General features: G+C 40.0%; 1 protein-coding gene across 1 annotated transcript in view; it reads left to right on the top strand.

Annotated features, from left to right (window-relative positions):
* Positions 1-24,051, top strand: part of LOC124409144 (basement membrane-specific heparan sulfate proteoglycan core protein) — a 79,019-nt gene that overhangs the window by 4,985 nt on the left and 49,983 nt on the right. Inside the window, exon 14 of the mRNA XM_046886562.1 lies at positions 566-685. Coding sequence (XP_046742518.1) covers positions 566-685 — 120 coding nt within the window. The remainder of the gene's footprint in view (positions 1-565; positions 686-24,051) is intronic.

Raw genomic sequence — 24,051 nt, 5'->3', positions numbered from 1 at the left:
GACCAATCGTCACCCGCTGTTACCGAAAATGCTTGAAAGTTTTATCTCGGCTTGCTGTTTACTCTATGCTTACGGTGAAACTCCAAGTCCTTGTGGCTGCAGGTTTGTTCCAATATGAGGATACTTGCTCAGATTTCTAGAATAACCATGAGATCAAAGAGAAGTTGACTTAAGCCAGGTAAATATTTCAAACTGCGGAAGTATATCCTAAGTGGATAAAAATTGGGGAAACATTAACTTGTCATTATACAGTCATTTCACGAACGAATTTGAGGTGGACTTAAACTGTTCAAATATCACGTTTGAGTATTAAAATTCTATTTTAACGTTATAACTGGCTTTTTAACAAGTAATCCTCAAACATTGCTCAGCATTTGTAAAACACACTGACAGTAGTGACTAACGATTTGACATACCGTATAGTATTCATTGGATTAAAAGCTGTGTGTTAATATTTCGAAGTAAATAAAATTAAGTATCGGCGAAATCTAGAGAAAGGATTCAGGGATTTTAACATAACTAATTAACGAATGGCTCTCTTTAAATTTCGCATGATTATTCCCAGACTGCGGCATCGACGAGTTCGTTTGCGACGTTTCGAGGTGCATCAGCAGATCTCAACGGTGTGATTTCAACACAGACTGCGAGGACGGCAGCGACGAGAACGACTGTCCTGAGCCACCACGTAAGTCCTTCTCAATTTTCCATGGCAATTAAGATACCATTCGCTAATTCCCCTCGTTTTTCGATTGTCCGCGGAACTCGATCCGCGATTCGGTTTTGTTTCTTGCGAAACAGTCACCGACCGTCATGTCGGTACAGTTACCAACCGATGTGGCGCCGAGCCACGCATCCGCCTGACTTATCGGCGGTTCAGCAAAACATTTGACGGTCGGTATGATGCGAGGACTAACTTACCGTCCCTGGTTCTCGGCAGTTTCCTGCATTATCGCCATTTGCAAGCGTGGACCCCGATACGGTTCGAGGCTGAAATTGGGTGGCGAAAATAATCTGAAGAATAATTTTACAAACTAGCAAAAATCGAGTCGTTCACGCCGTTCGATTCCTTCCAATTCCTCGTTTCCAATTATTGAATAGATCCGCGCAGACGTATAAGACTCAGTAATTCAAGTGCTGCTATTCGGTAAGCTTAAATTTTCTCGATCTATTCGTAGAGAAAAATCTTCTAAGCTTATTCAGCGGTAAACGCATCAGTAAAGCTCAGGGATTGTCTTTGAGATAATGCAACACAATCTGCGCGTCTTTACGAACTTCGTCTCACAGAAGCCACACAGAACTTGATATCCTGAGACCTGATTTTATTCGTTAACCCGATTCTCCGGCATCTGTCGACAAGCCTTAGACTTCTTTTCCTTAGCTTTTCAGTTAGACACGTGCGTTTTCGCGGCGCGAAGAATATCGTCATTGCTGCTGGAGTTCCGAAATCATTTACGATCAGAGCGACGCCTTGATCACCAACGTTCTCTAATATGTGCGCGAAGAGAAAAAAGGTCATGCAAAACTATGCAACGAGGGCGTTCTCGTGAATATTCAAGAGCAGACTACGCTCTTTTCGGTTCGGGTGGGCTGGAGGATCATCGGCTAGTCAACAGCCTGGAATCGACCATCCGGTTCCACGTGTTCTCCCACAGCTTTTCGAAGGCCTTGCGGATTCCAGATCCTGGATTCCGAAATCAATGCCAAAGAAAAAAAAAATCAGCACGAGATATTTTCTTTTAGATTCACCGATACAGATTTATTTTCAATTTATATCATCAGTTAAATATCGTTACACATATACAATTTCGAAAATCTAAACGTCTGACGATAGCAGTTACGAATGAAATCCCAGTGAAGTGAAAAAAACAAATTTGGAATTGGAACAAAACATATGCTACAGCGAAAAAGTAGAACCTCTACTTTACAATCAAGTATATCAAATACTAAAAATTTTTCCAAGTGTGTCAGCGACCGGCGATCGACCCAAAGATAACGACGGAAGGCTCATTGTAGATATAAATCAAATTATACGATTGCCTGTAGACTCATTTCACGTCTCGGTTTCGAGGATAAGGACGCCTGTTCACCTCCTTGTTCTTTTCTCGGTGTTATATACATCATATCTTTGTATATACGCGTGGTAGTAGAATTCACAAGGCCTATAAATACCGGCGGACACGCTCGTTGCTGGTGTTCTTCCGATCGTCGTTCCAACCTGCATGCTTAATCAATATTCAAGTATTTACCCTTCTCCTCCTCCCCCCCTTCCCCCTCTTCATTCCCCGATGGACGATCTTTCGCCAGAATTAGAGGCATAACCCACCGGCTTAGGATGAGGACAATTATGAGGCTTTGGGGGGGGGGGGGGGGGGTTGGCATTTCGCCGCACGCTAGGCACCACCACGACAAACGTCACTTTCTACGACCTGGGACATTACTCAGGGTAAATCCTCCTCCCTTCCTCCAAGCCCAACTGAACAAGCACAGAGCATCGTTCGCAGGGAGGAAGGGGAGAAAACCGTTCGAGAAAGGTTATTTATCACTGCGATCCTTGCCCCGCACTGTTCGCGTACCCTCGATCGTTTCTTTTTTTTTTTTCAGCCCTCATCTTTTCCTGACCCACCCTAATATCTGCAGGCCTACTGCTAAACTTTTTCGACTCGGGTTGGACGGCTTCTTTATGTCATGTTTACTGCAAGCTTATACTTGGGAGACAAATTTTTTACAGTTGTATTACCATCGGTAAAAAATGATGTGATTCTCGATGCGAAATGATAATTTGTCGACTAGATTATGATTAGTGTAAATAAAAATATTGTATATTGGGCTTAGAGGCTTATTTACAGTATTACTGTGAGTGTTTAGATGATTCGATGAAGACCAAAGACACTTATAAGTTAACTAAACCTAGTAACTGAAGTTACGATGAACACAAAATTCAGCAATGACCACTGTAATCACAATTAATAAATAGCTACGCGTCAAATATTTCACTGCAATTCCATCATGATGTATTCGAAGTATCAACTTCAAAGCGATATTCATTTTACTTCAATTAATTTCATGGTATTTAGTGTAAAAAGATGAAACTTCTCTCAGGTCACACGATACCTTACTTGACTACTTAAGACGATTAATTTGTTTGGTTTAATCTGGCGTGATTTACTCCTATCAAAACATGATTTGAAAAATTGTATTTGGACTGGCAACGTCAGTTGGTTGAGTTATTTCACCAAGATTACACGAGGGATCGTATAAGAAAATTTGGGCTATAATTTTCTGTCTGTATATTGTTGAACCGTAAAGCAATAATCTTCCGGCAAAGATCGTATTCCGAAATCGATTTTACACTCGGGTCGTTTCAGTTGTTGTAGAAATAATTGGCATTGTTCTCGTGCTACTTTAGCTTCGTTTTATTTACCCTATTATCCCCTGGAATATATATATATCACACACACACACAGACACGCATACCTACAGCTTTTCACGAAGCTCCTGACGGTCAACCCTTTCCCTGCACACAACCTACATCTGTAATTTTTATTCTATCAAAGCTCGCTCGCGTTTAGTTTCACGTGCGATTCGTCGACGTTATCGATCATCGATTGGCGCATTTTTCGCACGCTATGACGCGCAATAATAACGCTGGACTTTATTATCGGCGCATCGGTCCAACTTGGAGCAAAAACTAAATGCCGACTATCGCGTCTGACTAATTAAAGCCAACGTGATGTCCACAAAATTTTACTTACGAGTTGGCAGAAAGTGTTCGGTAAAACTGTGACTTAAATGTGCAGGTAACGACTGTCAATGTATATGCCAAAAGTCGAAACTGGGCCAAACCTGTGTCAATGAATATCCTAAAAATTGTCAAGATCAAGACAACTTTTAGACAAAAAATTGGATAACGTATAGAACTGGCCTAAGTGACAGAGATGCGTTCAATAGAATAAACCAAATTTGGTAATTTTCGAAATGTCAAAGTTTCGCTTGACTATATATTGATCACGACAAGTCAATTCACAGTCAATGTGTACCTTGTTAACTGTCAATTGACAACCTAGCATACATTCGTCAAAGTATACAAATACGCCCTTTTCATCAGCCTCCGATTAGTTGACTACATTTTCTAAGTCAAATGTAAATCAACCGTGTGCTATTGCGGTTTGTTTGTTTGTTTGTTGGTTTTTTGTCTTTCTCATCATTGAAGTATGTTGGGAAATCGAAGCACTTTCAGGCGATTAAACAAACGGATGAGAAACGCGCGGAGACCGAAATTGCTGAGACCGATTGAGCGCGGCTCGCCCTGCAGGTGTTGGGTGTTTTCATCAAGCTCTAAACTCACCGACGTTTGAGAACGTGATTTTTGGTGCTCACCTCGTCGAGTGTCGTAACCGCGGGATTAAACCAGCGGGGTACGGATTGGTGGGCGGTAACAATTCCGCGCCTCGTTGTTGGACTCCATGAGTAATTCCGTGGTTGCGTTCTTGCTCTGCGTTACCATTTTTTTCATTCCTTCTTCTTTTTTTCCGTGTTTCTATCATTCGCGCCCAGCAGATGCGGCCAGCAATCGCAAACCTCACGAAATTACGCCGCTTTTCACCGCCTCCCAAATGACCAGCTTAATCTAGCTTCCAAGCTCCGTTTCGGTTTCGAATTCATTCGGTGAATCAATTATCGAGACAACGTCCGGCACGCTTTTATCGATTGTCGAACCTTTTTTCGGGCTTAGGAATCAGCGATGGGATTCTCATCGTCAGTCGAGTTGCAAGTCGAAACTTGGTTCCAAAGGGCAACTTCTTTATCATCCTCAAGTTTCATGGGAATTTTTTTTTCTTCTTTTTTTTTTTTTTTGGCACTTTGAATCCCGAATAGCAGCTGCTACCTCGTTTCACCCAGCAAGTGTTTATCAGAGTTTTCGTAACGCGCGCTTCTTAACGTTGAAGAATAAGTTACACGCAGCTATAACTTCGGCGGAAAATCTACTAAGAAATTAGTATTTTCTAACTGTTTTTACGCCGGTAAGCTGTTCGCCCGGGTAATTAGAAAAATTTGTTATTCGTGTATATTACGACGTTGCAGAGTATAATTTTTACCATTAAAGACTATGATGATAGGCGTATTCAACCTTGTAGGTACAACCAGAGCTGAAAGAAGTTCAGCGAACGAGTTGAAGAAGTCCATTAGTATGAAAATGCGGCCGAGAATCTCGCCTTGAATATAAACATTCGAGCTCTTCCGACTTCTCTTGCTCTCTCGTAAATTTCTCACCCTCTTAACAGCTTTTCTCTGTCGTACCTACAGGATGTGAAAAAGCGTCACATCGTCTAGTCTAGTTTTCAGCCCAAGTTCAAACCACCGATGGGTTATACGACTGAAATTTTGACATAGTTTCAATCCGATACGAATCGCTTCCGAAGACGTGGATTTCAGGATACCGATGAAGCCACTCAGCCGGGTGAAATACGGAAACTGTGGCAGTAGCTGCATGCGGTTACTTAGCTAGCGGTAACTTAGACAGAGTTTCATGGATCCGAGGCCTAGTTTCCATTGTACGGAAAACCGAAGTTGGAATGATCATCCTGGCGGAAATTCTACACGAGATAGACAAAGAATAGAGCATGTATATCCCGTTCCACTTGTTCATGGCAGTTCTGTCCTGTTTAGTTAGGCGGTAATCTATTCTGTTCGTTCCGAGCTGCAGCGAGGAGTAAAAAGCGAGAAGCGAAGAAGAAGAAGATGAAGAAGAGGAAGAAGGTGTCCCCCTCCCCCCCCCCCCCCTGGCATCGCGGTGGCTTAATCAGCCGTCCCTCGGCGCTCCTGCGGGTGTTAATAATTAGCGAGTCATTCGTCTACAACTCGCATCGTCGAGCTTCAACGAGTTTCGAAGAGCTGCTGGATCAGCTACGCGCAGCGCGGGAAATTCAACGGGGGTGAAAAAGCGAGCTGTAGAAGCGCGCGCAACCCTCGGCGATCATTTCGAACGGGCTTTAGTCGCTCGAACGAGGCTTTCAAAGCCGTTACGAAACCGGCCGAAAGCTCAGCGCGCCAAAGTCAGTCGCGCTACTGGCTTACGGAACTTATACGCGTCAAGCCACACGGTTCGGACTTAGCTTTTTGCCTCGAGGTTCAAGAGCTTGATTTTACTTGTGCGAGTGCCTGTTTGAGTTTCCAGACTTGCGATTAGACGAGAATCGAGAGTATTCGTTGGTATTAAATTGTAAACGGTAGAAGATATTAAAATTTTTCTGTACAGAGTAGTTTTTGATTCGGTTCACTATTTTAGAGCTTTTTTTTTAAGTCGAATACGTTTTCTGTGACAAGTATTGTTACGGAAGTTCACGTGTTATCCAAATGTAATACGATATTGTTGAAAGTAGATGAGCTACAGAAATTCGACCGACAAAATTTCATTTTTTGCAATGGGTTTTATTTATTTTTTTTTCCATGTGCGATTGTTTACTTTTTTGGCACACTTTTTTTCCACGCAATCGTGGGATTTGTTAATTCGAATTTTGCTGGTTTTTAAATGATGCATTCGACTTTAATTCGTGGAAAATTCGAACTGTATCAGATTTTGAAAAGATTGCTTAAGAACGTGCAGGAAACTGAAAATGAAAAATTCAAACAACTGCAGCGTTGAAATCGAAGTAAAATAATACCAACCGAAATTCAACGTATCAACCATAGTCGAATACCACCGATAGCGTGATTCAATTCCATACCTATATTTTATTCTGATATCTCAATCGGTTCTTGAGTTATGATCGCGACAGTGAATTGATCTCAGCTTCACAAGAAAGAATTTTCTAACTCTTTTCTGTTTTATAATAAATTGCAATTCTCGGATTTCATACTCATCCGAAATACTATTTTTCAATTATGCACACCATCGTAACTGTAAATCAAACAAATTACTGCTACTTTGATCATTTTTCTTCGGAAATCTTTTAAAACAGTCCTAAAATTGAATTTTTTTTTTTTTTATACATAAAAATATGTGAAATCTACTCATTTACCGCAGACTCCGAAAAGTATTCCATAATTTCTGACGAATAATCTGTAACAAACTTGACAACTCCAAAAATTCACCCTAAAGAAAAAAAAAAAAAAAAAAAAAATTGATACTCTCAGTCGGTTCAAAAAAATCAAACTTTATTTGTTCAATGTAAAACATTCACTTGTTGTTTTCAAAAGACAACCACCATTTACTTGTAAAAATTCTTGTTTCTTGTTAAACTTTTTTCGATGATTATTCTACCGTCTGGTTTTCATTCAAATTTTCTCTTCTCAAAACTAAATTACGTTGAAAATTTTTTAAGCTCTCGAAATAAACTTTCGCCCTTATTGCAAAATTGATTTTAACCGAGCTTGCACGGCACAAAATTCTACTGATCACGATCAGAGCTTTCCCAGCATTCTTTGTCAGGATAAAATCCATGTCGCGTCTCAAGTCGAGCCAAACGTCGGTTTCAGGTGGTTTCGACGGGGGGTTACATTACGTTGCGTTGCTCTACGTTGCGTTGCGTTGCGTTGCGTTGCGTTGCGTTGCGTTGCGTTGCGTTGCGTTGCGATGCGTCCGGCGATAATTCCGATCGTCGCTTTCTCTCTAACACCGAGCTTATCCTCAGTCGTGTCAGCGACGCTGCCTGCCACGCTCGCGACTGTCAGTCGTCGTTGTGATAGTCTTCGAGTTAGTCGGTCAGTCAGTCGTTCTCCCGAGCTTTGACTCGATCCGTCCGATTCGGCCCTGCAGCTTGTACTTCGGTAGGTTTTCCAATCGGCAGAGTTGATAAATCCTTCGGTTTGTGACTGCGATTTCATATTTCTTATTCGTAATTCAAAGACAAGTGACTTATTATTTATTTTTTTTTTTTTCATTTTTTTCATTTTATCTTACATCGTGTTGATATTCCGATAGTTTTCTCACTCATTATTCAACTGCGTGAAAACATTATCACAGATAATTCTGATCGTCATTCTTACGTGTCGAATTTTATGGAATTACGCGGGGAATTCGAAATTCGAATCGAAAGCGCGCCAGCGTTCAAACTCCGTGCCAACTCCCGTTTAGGCGGGAAATACGAACGAGCGAAATATTCGGCTCGGCGTTGCTCCTCTCCTTGATAGTGAAATTTTTATCGTAGGGTTCGCTTACGTTTGGATTCGTAATTACTACCGTTTTTCATTGCTAATGTCGCCAGCTAAGTTCAAGTTCACGATTTGCGCGGGATGACGTGACTTTTTAAAACTCTAGCCAAGATTAACGTTCCAGCTAAATTCCTCAAGTTAAAAAAAATACCGATATCTATAGCTAGCTTGATTTCAGTAAGCTTCTCTTCGTCGTCCGATAAAAATAGAACTTATAGGTAAAGAAATAGACAAGAAAAAAGAGCGCGAGAAAAATTCTTTGCAGAGTTGAGGCGTTGAGAGCGAAATTAAAAATAGAAAAAAAACAAGTTAAAAAAAAACAACAACAAAAAAACAAAAGACAAACAAATCATCGCCCGTTCAGACAGAGAGAAAAGATAACGAAGGAATGAAATGAACGACAAAATCTCGGGTGGGCGTCAGGTCGGCGAGTTGAACCGCAGTAGGGAAGCGGACCTCGAGTAACAACAACGCTTTTATTATTCAGCTGCTGCGCTCCGCGTTACATTCGTAGGTAACTACCATACGTAGTACTTCAGGTACGCACAACGCTTTACACAAATTGGGCGCGCATAGCGCAGCCGGAATTTTTGTATTGTGGATTTAAGGCGCCGAAGCCTTTTGAGAGAACTTTGCGTAAACGCGCTCTTCTTATCTCTACATTCTCCATAGAGACTGTAGCTCCTTTGTGCCGTGTTTGTTCCGGTGCTACGTGATCCAATTTTCAACTTCTTCATTCTCTCGCTCTTGCAACTGAAGAAAACACCCAATTTATTCGCATCCATTCGACCGCGGTAGACGCTGCAGTTGCTTGTCTGAAGTCTTTTTCGAGAAAGAGGTGAGGTTGGTTGGACGAAAATCGGTAATTTTTTATTACTTTATTACAAGGTGATCGCAAATCGCGACTCTTTATCAAGTTGTTTTATTTTCAAGCTACGAAGATCGCGGTAAAAATATACTAAAACTGCAGTTTAGATACCGACGTTTTATTCAAATTCATTTTATAATCGTTAAGAGTTTGGTAATTCAGTTCGATTTTACTCTACGATTCCTTATTTTATTCAGAAAACTATATTCAGAAATTTCAGCATCGTTGAATAATCAGTTTCAAAACATTCCACCGGCATTGATTATTACCGTAATAAAATTCTGATGTTGAATTCACTATTAAGAAAAGTATAAAATAGTTTTATTCTAGTTAAAATTAACCATCGTAGAACAAAGTCGAACGATTCCGCGAAGTGTTAAAAAATTCTAAATCAATTCAAAATGAAGCTTCGATGTTCAGGCTTTCGTTAACAACGTTACTTTCTACTATTTTTCTATTATTCCAGATGTCTTTTCAGTTTACAAATGTAACAATTTGATAAATATTCGATATAAAACGATGGCATAGAAATTTAACAAAAATTCTCGTCGTTCGACCAACCACGTATAATTCTCCGTATAAAAAGTTGCACCGCTTTTTTCGAAGTGTTCAATTTTTTTTTGTAGCATAGCCGTTCGATAGCTCGATTTTCAAATTCTCGATCATCGCATATATCGCTCGCACGCATTGCAAACCGAAGCGAATTATCAAGCCGTTTCTCACGCCCCCGTTTGTTTCCAATGTTTCAAGTTTAGCACAAGCCATGCGGATTAGTCGCTTGCAGTTCTAGTTTGTCGCACTGCACTCGTTCTCCGAGTTGGCAAAAAGTAATGTAAAATAAAAATTTTTAAATTTTGAAAAAATATCGCGATTCGAAGGCGACATAATTCTGCAGTGTAATTAACATAAGTGAACAAATGAACGCTTGAAGGTGGTGGATTTGGAAAGCCAACCGTCAAACTTAACAACCGTAAAGGGCTAAAGGCTCCCAAGAATTGGGAGAAATGGGAGGATCCAGATGCTTCGTCTACATCGCTCTGTTTCTGCTACTCGTCATTTCCTCCGTAGACTCACAGGGAAGAAGGCAGCAAGACAGGACTCGCCCAAGAGGTAAAAAAAAAAAAAAAAGAAAAAGAAATCCGAATCTATTTGAAATTTACAATTTTTGCGGACCTTCGAAGAGGCTTGAAATACCAGAAAACTTTATGCCGTAGCTTTAAGTAAATTCTGATAAATTCTAAGTAATTTTTTCTCTCGTGTAGACAACTCGATACAAGTTTTATGTTCGACAGAGAAGTTTTGCGTTAGAACAAGGGACCGAAAATACCGAAATGCCAATTCCGTACTCCGAGAGAGCGTGAGATTAAGTTTAGAAAATTTCCTCATAGCCTTGCAGGCTGCTTTTCAGCTCTGTAGAAACATCTATCGGTAGTAATTTGAGTGCCGATTTAATTGTGGTTTGGTTAAATCGATTAGGAGAATAATTACCGACTTGCAGGGAGATAATTAAATCCATTATTCTAATATCCTCTTATTCTTCCTACGAGGGGAAAAGGTTTGAATTTCTCCGTAAGATATTCCGAGTTGGGCAGAAACTGCTGTTCAAGAAAGAAAGAAAGGAGGAGAAAGAGAGAGAGAGAAAAAAATTATGTGATAAAAAAAACTGCGATAATTAAAATTACAAATTAACGATTTTAACCATATATGTAACGTGTATAATCTACTAGATCAACTTTATGCATTTCTCTTTTTTTCTCACCGTCGATAATTATTCAAATCACGAATAAAACCTTGGGTTAATTAATCGCAAGCGTCACCTGGGATTTCAACAATTATTCCTTCGATTTTACATCCACATTTTCAGAGATCCATTTTTCTTCTCGAGACTATGAAATGTCGCGGTTTATAATTACCAGATCACCGCAGACTTCAAGTTTCATCTCTCATTATATAATTACAAACACGCAAAAACCATTCGTTTCCTTTATTTCAAGAACCGAGCCTGGGTTTTCCGTTCATCGTCCTCCTCGGAGGAAATCCTTCGACCGATCTAACCGCTCAATTCCTGCCGACATGTGACATAACCATCGCGGCATCCGGTTGCGAAGTTGCATATATCCAGCAAAAGATATTGTTATACTTGCATTTTGCATTTTGCGTAGCGATATTTTCTAAAAGTAGCTGCAACATTTGCAAACGCAGATTCGAACTCAGGAACGAAATTAAAACGGCTCGCGCTTATCTCAAGCATAACAAAGCCAGACGAACTTGAATGATTTTCTTAATCGATACGAAAATGCAACGCAGACGTAAACCTATTTATTCGTTAATCTCCACAACGTCTGTAATCGCAATTCATGCAAGGAAAAAGCACGTCTGAATTAAATTCATCCAATCTTAATTAGAAGATTGATTTCTTGATACTGTGGATAAAATATTTTGAAAGCATGACTTTTCATCGACTTCTTTTACTGAGATCCGTTTGCAATGAATGCACTTTATTTTTGCTCGTTTCTTCCAAACTTCTCAATTCATAATCCCGATGAAGACGCCTCGTTAGGTCGACGTGTAAAAATTTACGTCGGCTAAGTCGGGTGGGAAAATGCTCGATCGCAAAGCCCAGACGCGACGACACGAATATGGCTTTAGCAGATGTGGCACTGACCCTTGATACTCTTAACAGGTAGACCAGGGCACCAGTTGACTTTACTAACTGATACAATAAGGGTTCGGCGGGACTCAGATTACGTTTTGGAAAAAACACGGGGGATGAAATAAGAAAGATTTTACATGTGGTTGGTGTAAAATAAGAAAAATAACAATTTTAGTAACTTATATTAACTTTTCCTTGATTGTGACGTTCGGAATTTATCGGGTGTACAGGGTTGCACAAGGTTTCTCGTTTTATTATAGTAATATTGTATTGATCATACATTATTTATTATTTCCGGCCGCGTTTCGGTTTTCTAATATCTTTTGTCGGAGAAAATACGCCGGAAAAATCGTCCGCGTCTTTCCTGTTGCAGGGTGGTGGAGCCTGGCGCGAGGGTTGAAACTATCTTTGTGAAACTGTGAAGTTATATAGATATACGGTTGTACGGAAGTCGGACGTACGTCATACGCCTCGTATATAATATACTCGGCTTGTACTTCCGTTCCACACTTGAATCGCTGCTCGACGAACCATTTGCCGCAATCGATAAATCGAAACCTACCGATACGTAAAGCGAGTCTATGATGTACAAAAACAGGGGATGCGGGGGTTATTAGTTGCAGAAAATGGCTGCTAGGGAATTACTTGATTCGTATGAAAAGTAAAAAAAAAAAAAGAAGAAGATAATTTAAAAGCACGAATTTTTTATCAACTCTGGATGTTTAATTTCACGAAAAATCTACCGTCCAATTGTGTTTGCTTACGTGAGGCTGCATCGCGAATATATCGATATATGCAGACGTGGTATATATATATATAAGGCAGAAAAGCGCGGAGGCAGAAGATGTAGCGAAATTTTTTCCATAACAATATGATGCGGTTTGGTAAATAATGTATAGATATAATGTACATATGTAGTACATACATGAAGAGACGCAGGGTCGAGGAAATAAAACAGTAAAAATAAAGTCTCGCGGAATTTTACCCGAAGACAGAAACCGCTGGACGGATTTGAAACGGAGGAGAAGAAGAAGAAGGAAGAGGAAGAGAAGAAGAGGAGGATAAAAGTGGGTAGTAGTAAAAGTTGGGAATAAATAAATTCGATGGGTGGAAAGGCATGTGTGCCTCGCTAAAAGTGTGTTTGCTTCTGGGGATGGCGACGTCGTCGAAGGGCGAAAAGCGAGCCCAGAGGCGAGGATCAAATCTAATAACCGCGGAGGCAAATATCTGCAGCCGGGAAATAGTGCTTCCCCGGAAAATCCATCGCTCCAGACACGATCAAACCGTTTAAACACCTCGCAAAATATCCTCAACGACACGTTACAAGTCGCTTCTGGTTATTATCCTTTATTACTTTGTCCTAGGGGTGAATTTTTTCCTTATCTTTATCTAGTGACTTTCGACGCCGTCGATTATATCGTTGATTTCTTTTTCTTCATTTTCTTCCTTCAAACAAAAAAACGGGGGGAAATATAATTACGAGGCTTTGTTCAGCAGGTGTAAAATGAATTTTGCAAAACTGTTGGACCGTGAAAGTTACAGATTATACTAAAATAACGTCAAAATGATAATTCAAACCTCAGATCGCAGACAGTTTTAATTATAAACAGAATTATCTGCGATCGAGTGAAAATATTTTGCAACAACAACCGTTGCAATAATATCTGACAACTGGAAGAAAAAAATTTTCAAACCGCCGTTAAATGTACACGATGTCCTTCGATTTTACGGAATAATTAAATGTTATTCTACTCGAGAAAACGTGATTGTATATTAGCAAAAAAAGGGTTTGTTTTATTCATTCACAAATAAGATTCATTAATTTCTCATGATTATTAAGCTTCTTTTCGATTTCATTCTTCATCCATAATCAATTAATTAATTTTTTATCACGACAATAAGATGCTTTATTTGGCAAAAATCGTTGCGTGTCGAAACTCAATGAGAAATGTGAAATTCAGTAAAACGTCAAACGAACCGAAGAATGCTAAAATTCTTTGGGGGGGGGGGGGGGGGCGGTTCAAAGTGATTCTGAATTCTGCGCGATATGGTGACTTTTTTCAAACCCAAGTCACGTTAATGATACCAATTTCAATCGCGTATCTTCCGCGTTATTCCAACGTTCGAAATGTCCATTCGATTCCTTTGACGTCAGAACGCAGAGAAGAAGGCACGCGCGGAATATTCTATCGGTTGCTTACAATCAAGCTCTGTTTCACAGGTGTATAGAATTCCAGGATAGCGTGTCACAGACACTCGGTGATAACTCGACGTTGCATAATCAGCAGGCGACGTTGCGTAATGCAGCTTCAGCTTCAGCTTTTGTCGGCCGCGCTAAATGCCGCGCTAAAAACGGCTAATCATGCACTGCTGAACCAATTAATCACCGTTCGTTCCTTGTTCGTCGTAAAGTTTATTTATTCGCCAGTTTGCCAATAAGGTTCGCGACTATCTCCAAACGCGATCCTATTTCATTGAACTTTTGATCTTCGCAAACTCCCACGTATGTTCGTCTGTTCCAAAGCGTTTTTAAACTGGCAAACGCTGACAACTAATTACCGCCGTGATAGTTGAGAGCCATGTTCACTGACAATCAGCCTCGTTCTTTACAATTGAGCATTCAAATTACAACAACATTTATCATCATCGTACCGCGAGATCGACGCTCGATTATTGAAACCGTGAATTTTTTAATGGGATCCGTATTTAAAGGACTTGTCACCGAGAAATCGGAAATCGGTAAAACCACAATTAACTGATTCACATAATAAAACAATTGAATTTATACCCCTCGAGCCAATCTATATTTTCACTGTTTCTAAAAGTTAGTCGATAAGACGATTCCAGCAACGAAGCTCTCGCGATCTTCCGCAGCTGGACCACCGATCTCCAAATTTACTGCTTCCAATATCCGGCGACAAATCGCAGCCTCCGTTATGTCTCTGCTATATTCTTACATGGGCGGGAATCCGGCTTATAAGACTGACCCGGTTATTAATTGGCGAAGAATTCTGAAGCTCGAGAGAGAAAAGCTTTCATCCTGCGGCTACGCGCCCATCTGCCGCCACGGTTTATTTTTTCTCCATCTTCATACCTCGCATTTTCTTTCTTTTCTCATCTCGTTCTGTTTACTCTTCTTCCTTGCTTTTGTGTACAAGATAATTAACGAAGAGATTTGATTCGCTTAAGTCGTCTTTCTGCAGAACCCGATGTGCGAGAATTTCTGAGAAACGAAATCACGAACGTTCAAACTAGCTAAAATCTGCCTCTTTTTTCATTGAACTAAAAATTTTCCACGCCGTCCCAACATTCAAACGCCCGCCAAATCGACGGTGTATTTCTCATTGCGGCCGCCAGATGGACACGCGCGCTCCGCGTTCTCACAGTAGAAAGAACTTCTCACTAATCACATATTCCCTGACAGTTAATTCTAGGTTATATACCCACAAATAAATGCATTGGGCTCGAACCTTTTTCTCTGACAGCAATCAGATTTGAATTTGCTGAACAAAAATGTCCTTATCCATAAGGATAAAAGCTGTTCAATTTATCGTTTGCTAAACGAAATAAAATTTTTGTTCAACTCTGTTATTATGCGCACGCATCGTCATGTGTGAGGTAACTTGAAAGGCTTTAGCAGCACGCAGCTGGGTGAGGCTTCAGGTATGTGACGGAATGTATTCCTGGCTTTGGCAAAGACGCGAACTTTGTTCACGGCTGACTTGAGTGGTGCATGTGTGTTATCTGAGTGTGTTTGCGACACGCTCGAAATGTTTCTGCAATTACGATAGCACCGTGGTTGTATGGATACGCGGTGAACCTGTAGATTCCAGGGCGAACTTAAGGCCGACTGAACACATATTAGAATTGATAAGAAGAGCGTCGCGCTCGGGCCGAATTAGGACCTCTTAGAGCCCCACCGTCGGCAGTTGTGCAGCTTCTAGTTACGCAATCTCAACTCGAGGGAATATCCTATCGTGCAACCAGACATCACGACGTATTGCACGCATCGAGTGCTCATGCATTTAACAACAATCCTCTTGTACCCAAAGACTTATCTTCGGATGATGATCTCTTCTTAACTTCTCTCCTTGCGCACCGCGACTGCCTGCAAATCTATCTTCAAACATCAGCTTGTTTCGTATGCAAGACTGATGTCGATACTCGATTGCCGCATGAATTCTATAATCTCGCTGATCTCAACACTCGTTTTATTACTCACACGAATAATGTTCGATATAGCTTATTCTTAAAAACTTTTTAAGAAATCCATATGGTTACAGAGTAACATACAATATCATAATATTTGACTCGGATGTAAAGAATTCCTTCATAGTTGGCTGATCATGTCAGTTATCGTGACCTTGATACTATGTAACTCGATGACTGTTCATCTCTGGAGGTTCCAGCGAAGGTACTTTTGGTTTGGATTCCAATAAGCTGATATGTTTGAGTAAAGAATTGTTTTGAAAAACTATGATCGTGGAATGCGAAGTTGAAGGTAATTCTCAGCCGAGATGTGAGAAATCGTGGTAAAACTATGCCTGGAAGTGTGCAAAAGAATGGAAGGCTCGGTTCGATTTCATCGAGGTTGACAGGAACGAGTTATTGTCTAGGAGTTGCACCGCTAGTCAATATATGCAGCAGTGGTAACGATTATAATAAGAATGCACTCCATCTAGACGCGGCTAATACCCCGTTAAAGGAGTGACGGAATACCCGAGTGAATTCTCAAGTCGTAGAGATTATTCGAGCGGCATCGTGCCTGCCACTCATCCTGAACGAAGGTTGGAAATCGTGCCGCAAGTCTGTCAGCTAGCCGAACGAATATGTGCAACGGGATAAGAATGCGGGACTTGGAGTAGGTATAAGGAAGAAGATGTTGTCCTTGCGTCCTTTCTAACCTCAAATGCAACTCGCACGAATTTCTCCTCTTCCGTATCAACCTTCGTCACGGCTAATTGTGCTGAGTCGACTACTCGACGAAGTGAGAATTAAACACGCTTCCTCGGCTTTTGCGCGTTATCAAACCGCCTGCATGTACAGCGAAGTTGCATCGGTGTTGAACATTGTGCTGGGGGACATGATCCCCGCAATCGCTTGATGAAAAATCCCCCTATCTCGCAACCCGATTCTCTCCCTATCTCTGACCCTTGTCTGCAAGCCTCTTCAACTCTCCACGGATACGCCATTATCCGTGTGGAGAAGTTGCATATCTCAACTTTCGGAACGAAGGTTGCGATGCGCTGCTGCCGTTGACCGCAAGGAAAAACGGATTCCATGATTAGACGAGTGTTTGAAGTGGCCTGTAATTCTCTTCATTAATTGTATAATTAATTATCGCTGTGATGGAAATAAAGATCAGAGATTCAACCTGAAGACAACCGCAATATTGTCGAGTCACGTTCGCGTATAAATAACAAGATTTTGTCAGTTTAACAAGTTCATGTGATTGTAAAAACAAGCGAGAAATGTCGGGTAATTGGCCTCATGGGTTTTTTATGGCCGCTTGTCAAGCTCGACAATTAGTACAGCATGGAGTATTTCACGAAACGCGTGTCTGCTTTATACCGAACCGTACCAATTGCACCAATTGGTACAATTTCGCGTCAGAGAAGCCTGCAGCCGTTTGTGCGTTGGAGGAAAATAATTGGCAAAAATTCGGTAGACCACAAATGCAAGAGAGATGGTTCAGAACCTTGGTTATAAAAACATCTCGTACGCGAGTGATCGTGTAAATAATAATATCATATATTTGTTCGCATAGCGACACGTGACATCATACTCGATGTATGTACGTACGTATACGGCCAATTAATAAACATATTTAAATATCGTGGCTAAAAGTCACGCGGAGGAATGCCATAAGTAATAAAAGGAAAATAATAATAAGAATAAAAATATTCATGCGAGACAAGAACCTTGGCGACTTGTAAATTGTGAATATGAAGAGAGGCGAAAAAATGAGACTTGCCACCCACCCACCCTGTACGAGTCTGTAAAACGCTTTTCGCCCCCGCATTTATTCCTTCGAGGCGTTAGCGGCACTTCGTTGAAACGATACGACGCCATCTCCTCCCATGATGCACCATCACTGATCTGCGCAGCGTGCATCGTTCTTCGAAGCAATCTTTCCATGTGACGATTCAAATGTCACCGATCAGCGACACTTTGCCATTCCAAAGCTGCCGCCGCCGCATCATGAGGACACCGACGTGTGAATTCGCGTGCGGCAATCGCACGCGTTAACTCATCCCACGCGTGAACGTGCAGTGACGCATTCCTGCAATTGTCTGCAGCACGTATCGCATATATGATATGTACATACATGAATGTACGTCTGAAGTTAATGAAATAGCGCAAGAGTTATTCTGCTTGATAGAAATAACACACAATTGAATGAGATCACTCGAGAGAAGGAGAGAAGGAACTGCAGCTTACGCGAAGTGCTTTACGTAAGTTGCCATTATTGTCACCGCAAGGCAGAGTTGTTATTCATCAGAAATATTAGCTGCTCCGTTGTACGAAATTCAAAGAGCTTACTGTTCAATTTGTACGAGACGAATGTAAATTGTTTTTTTTTTTTTTTACATAAAATGGCGACTCTTGTCTCACTTGGGTATACATACATCCTGCAGATCAGACTTGTGCATATTGTAATTCTCTCTGTTTAGCGATATTAATTCTGGTCAATTGAAACTGGTGTATAAAAACAAAAAAGAAGAAGAAGCAGAAAAAAAAGAGGGACGAAAGTAGTGATCGCTTAACGACGGTGTAAAAACGTGTCCTCTCCACGAGTTTCAAACTTACAAGGTTAATCGACGAATTAGTGTAATGGCTCTATAACGAAAACGAAACCATTTCGAGAAGCGTGTTATAATATATGCCGCTCACGCTTCGAGAAAAATAAACAAACGCGAATTATTGTACATCATTATACATACTATAGATGTAATAAAATGTCGCCTATATGGGAATGATCTCACTGTACACGAGATGACCGCCTCACGTTTGTCCTTGTCACATGAGATTTTACAACTAGTAGACCGCGGGATTGCGTCATTTTTATTATTCTTGATGTTCAAGACACGTTCGACGTTGTACGCGGCGCCCAGCGTTCCTACTTTATGCAATCGACGAGAATACAATAACCTCGCAATGAACGTTATTCATTCATCTTTGCACTCGACGATTATTACTAAGTTCAGGACGATTGAACCCCCGCGATGGAATTTAAACGATTTTGATGTACCGAGAGGAAACGGTGAAACTCATAGCAGGCTTTGTAACGGTCTGCGCATGCGCTGAGCAATTTAACCCTATTGGTCAGCTGCGAGCCAGGGGAGCCAATTCAATTGAAACGAGGCACGAGATGTCAGATTCTTCCGCGTTAAATTACGATGACTCATAGCAGTGATCAGTTGTTCACGATAAGAGTTTTCCAATCCTTCTTGAATCGCAACTATTCATCATCTATTCTACGTCCGGTTAACCTAAAAAAAATCGCATCGCCAACATAACCTCCCGAAGCCGCGTTTGGCGGATGAAGTTTGAGGTGGTCAGCCTGACCAAAAAGCTCGAGCATGTGCAGTCGTGTGCTTTTGAGAAGGTATAACTGAATTCGAAGATCGGATGTACGAAGCAACGTTCTTTTTCTCAAATTTTTTTCGTACACATCGTGTATATCCGCTAACCGGTGCGCTGGTTTAAGGAGGGAATAAGGAAAGCAAAAGAAGTTATATCAGGTCGATCGACACGCGAGGGTCACGGAGACGGGCTGCTGAAGCTACCTGATACCAAGTTCAATTATTGTATCACGTTGACAATGAGAAACGGTCTATCCGATACCCACGAATCCGGCACGGAAAAGAGAAGCTACACTAAACTGTTGATTTACGGTGGCCCACCGCCTAGACATATATATGTATTCTACATATATTCTTACAGAACGGGGCACGAGATAACGCTTGACAACAATTTGCCCCCGCGAGGGTTATACTCTGGGTTAAATCGATTGGGGCCACTTATTGTTGTGTTTCTAAGCTCACGGTTTCGGATTATTATTACGATTACTTTTATTGCTTCGTAATTATTCTCCGCATCATTTGAGCATCGATGTGTGGAAAGTTTTATTTGTAGATTTGTAGGAATGTATGAGACGTACAGTCATGTCAAAAAAGAGTTTAAGCAAAAGTTGGAAAGGTACCGTTTAAACTACAGTCGAAAAAGTCTTCGTGGTACATGTAGGAAAAGTTTGAGAAGCTCTGAATTATTCAAGTCTAGAATCCAAACTGAAGTCTAATTTTTTAACATTTCTATCATCGTGTTTTTGATTTCATAAAATTTTCACCTCACGACAAGTCTCGTACATGATTAATAGAAAAATTTCAAAAAAAAACAATCTGACTTACATTGTACCGAACAGAACTGTAAAGAGTTTCTCTAAATTTCTCAAAAGAATACAGTAATCGATTTCATTGAACATTTGAGGTTAGGTTCTTCTATACCTATATATTACCTTACAGGCGTAAGAATGCAAAATTCTCCTCCGATTTAGCAAAAAAATATTCAAATTTTATGTACGTAGTTAGGTACATAGATATTCATATTTTAGTCGGAGACTTGAGGTCATGAGGTCGCGTTAAGTTGGGAAGGGAGGAACGCGAGGATGAGAAAATCGCGCGTCAGTTACACGAGCGATATAGGGGAGGGTGAAAATTGAAAGACTGTAAGAAAAAAACCGAGTGAAAAACAAAAGAAAAACCGAAAAGAATCACGTTAATAGCAGTGATAAAAGAAAAAGTAGAAAAAAAAAAAAAAAATTTAACAGGAGAGCGCAGACGAAAAAAAGTCTCTACGATCACTTTATATTTAAATGAATTTGTTGAGCTTTTGCCGAAGCTTTTCCCGCGTCGCAGTGGGCGTTTTCATTCATGACGCGCGTCAAGGATTTTCCAGTCAGGTTACAAAAAAAAAAAACAATGTCGTAATAAATGAAAAAAAAAAATGGAATCGTGACTTTATAATACCTAGTTACTCTGCCAGTAACATTAATTACAAAACTGCATATATGCTAATTGGCGAGCAACAAGTACGTGGAAAATTTGCATCTGTCATGTCACGGAAAATTACCAGATAATTTTAGTTTGTACCATTTTACGATCGATACTGTTTTACCGACAGGACTCGAGGTTCCCGCTTTGTATTCGATAAAAATCCTACGGGAGGCTGTTCAGGATACTTTCTAGTTTCTAATCGGCGCGCCATAACAGCCACCACCTTTGCCGTGAGTACAGCTCTTGGCACGTGCAAAAAAATCCTCGTTTTTCTTTTACTTTCCTTTTCTATATCATTTCATTTTTTTTTTTTTCCTCTCCTGATATTACGAGCGCAGACGCGTTAGACCGTGACATATGCAAAATAGATAAAGCAATACATGAATTAACACAGCTCTTCTCAACATCTTAATTCATGTATTGCCTTATCTATTTTGCATATATCACGGTCCAACGCGCTTTCATCGTCCTTCTTGTAGGATTCGTTTCAGGATGATGTTGGAAGAAGTTCTTTTTCTTTTTCTTTATTATCACCTTTTTTATTTCAACAGTTTTACAAGGTTTATATATGAATACAGTATAATTTCCATGCATTATGATTAGTTGATTTATTCAAATTTTTTACCGCTTCTTGCACAACAATTCCTGAAAATTTCAATCAGTAAATATTTTAGGGATGAAACATATTATTCGGATATTAACAGTTTGCAGAAGGGGAATGACTTTATTTATTTATTTTTTTTTTTGTTTCGCAGTTGTCAATCACTGTCAGATCTTTATTTACTGTTCTGGCGCCTGCGGCCTTGTACGGATAAATTTACTCGTTTCATTTTTTCGAAGTGCTTGAGTGTAATTTTTGTTTACTTTTTATTCTCTAGTAAAATCTGTCGATTTTCAAAATAAAAATTTAATGTCCGCTTCAAATGATTTCGAACAATAAAAATTAAGGTATGATCGTATAATGTCAACCTGACTGTACGAAAAATTGTTGCTTCTGAATATTTTCCATGAAAAACAAAAAAAAAAAAAAAAAAAAAATTTCGACCTTATTTTAAACGCAGTACCTCGTAATTTTAAGGAAATCAGATTATTCTCGATTCGAATTCAGCAGCGGTGTTTAGAGTAAAACGCCCAAAGCTCCCTTCGATATTTACCAACAATAGCGATTATATGACCGGGGTGAGTTTGTAATTTTTTTTTCCTATAAATACGTTTGTAAAATCGATGTTAATTCACGTAACGATATTACAGCCGACGTCTACGTGATAATAAAGTTAAACAATCTAAAGTTCTTTTACCGAGAATCTATTGACATAAGCTATATATTATGTATATATACATGAAAATGCACACTAAGGTGGCACAAAAACACCGACTATTTTTTTTTCTGAGTCTCGTGTGACAAAATGTAAGTTTTTGATGTTTTAAGAGCCCACTCCAAAGGACAACTCGAAAAAAAAATTCCAAGAGGTCGGTCCAAATTTTTAAAAATGTCAAAAATCGTCAAAAAATTAAATTAAAAAAATTATATTTTCAGTATTTTGTTTGATTTTTAATTCATGTCGTAGTGTATTGTTATCGATTCTTTCTTACTAAATTGAAGAAAAAAAATTTATGAAATTTTAATATGAATGTTAAGAGGTCGCTCGAAAAGATTTAAAGAAATGCACCAAAAAATTGAAAAAGAATTATAAGTGACCTTTCAAAAGTCAAATTTTGAACTGAAACTTTCGGAAACTTAATTTTTTTTTGTCTATAAAATTATACCGTAACGAGAAAAAATTTAAAAAAAAAATAAATTTTTGACGATTTCTGAAGTTTTAAAAAATGTGGACCGACCTCTTTTTTTTTTGAACTATCCTTTGAAGTGGGCTCTTAAAACATCAAAAACTAACATTTTGTCACACAAGACTCAAAAATAAAAAACAGTCGGTTTTTTTGCGCCACTCTAATATGCACACGCGTGTGCAAATGAGAAAATGTATGATTTCAAAAGCGAAAGAGGCGTGAGAAGACGAGAGAAAAAAAAAGACGAGTGAAAGCGAAAATGAAGTAATCCTTCAAAGTCATTAATTAACAAGGTGCGAGCAAAGTATATTGGGCAGTAAAGAAGCTGGCCGCAGGTGTCAGTGAAGCTTCTCTACACATTTGATCGCAGTTTTACGAAAGGATAATAATTCCGCGCCGGGAAAGGTTGCGGGATTAAATCGCGGAGGGTAAAGTGCATGCGTATAACGTACAACGTCCGGGGGCGGTAAAAACCGGGGGAGGATGGAAAACGACAAGATTTTTCCCGGCCCGCAGTCCATTAGCAGCGCATGGACGATTTAGCAGAAGCTCCCGTCGCCTCCGGCTCAGCCGCAGCTTTTAGGTCCAGCAATTTGACGCCGTGCGGTTGCTTGTCATGCTAATACGACCGACTTAGCGTCACGAGGCGCGGAAGTGTATCAATTTATTTTTCCGCCTTTATTTATTTCCCCCTTTTTAACTCCAGGGCTTTACTTCTTGCGCTCGTACGCACGAGCTATAAATTTAACGGGACTATGGTGCGTGTCTTTATCAGGCTAACCATCGGCCAATTCGTCATCAGGCATATATTCCCGCGATTTAGGGATCAATCGGTCGGATAGTCTGAGTAGAAAGTTCGTGAGAGACGGAAAATTGGGTGGAATAGAAATTTTATTTTCGACTACGATGGTGCGGAGGATGCGTGAAACAACGTTCTGAATTTGAAAAGTTCCGAAAGACCCGAATTCCGAATTTTTTTATGGCCCAACTTCCAGTAAAGAGTTTCAACTTTGTAGAAAGATCAATGTTTCGAATGATCCGCAGGACGAAGCTCATAGTTCCGAAAGTGTGAGAATGAGAAAATTCAAAAATCTGGAACATCGAAATCCCGAATGATCGAGGATTTTCGGTTCTGAGTGTTTTTGGCTTGGTGGAATTTCACCACTTTGATCTTTCTTTGTTTTGGATTTTCCATGTTTTTACGATCGGATTATCCTGGTTATTCTGATTTTCGGTTTTTCCCATTTTTTACAAGCACTCGTTGAGTAAACTAACCTGTGTGATTATATTTTAATTTACGGAATTTTACTCTACCGAAACATTATTTTTCAGAATTTTGCTCTAGCCGAACTTGAATTTTCGGTATCTTGCATTTCGAAACTTTGATCCACTGGTTTTCCAACCATTCGAAACTTTTTTATTTACTAAAAGTTGGATTTCTTTCCTTCAAGTTCCGCCACCAAGAAGTTTGGAATTTCACAACTTTTCAAACTCGAAACTCCAACCTCGCTCCCTTATACATGATACAAAAATGA

The sequence above is a fragment of the Diprion similis genome, chromosome 8, assembly GCF_021155765.1.
Source record: "Diprion similis isolate iyDipSimi1 chromosome 8, iyDipSimi1.1, whole genome shotgun sequence".
NCBI classification, from domain to species: Eukaryota; Metazoa; Arthropoda; class Insecta; order Hymenoptera; family Diprionidae; genus Diprion; species Diprion similis.
Note: the sequence above shows the minus strand (reverse complement) of the source record. Positions and strands in the feature narration are given on the sequence as shown.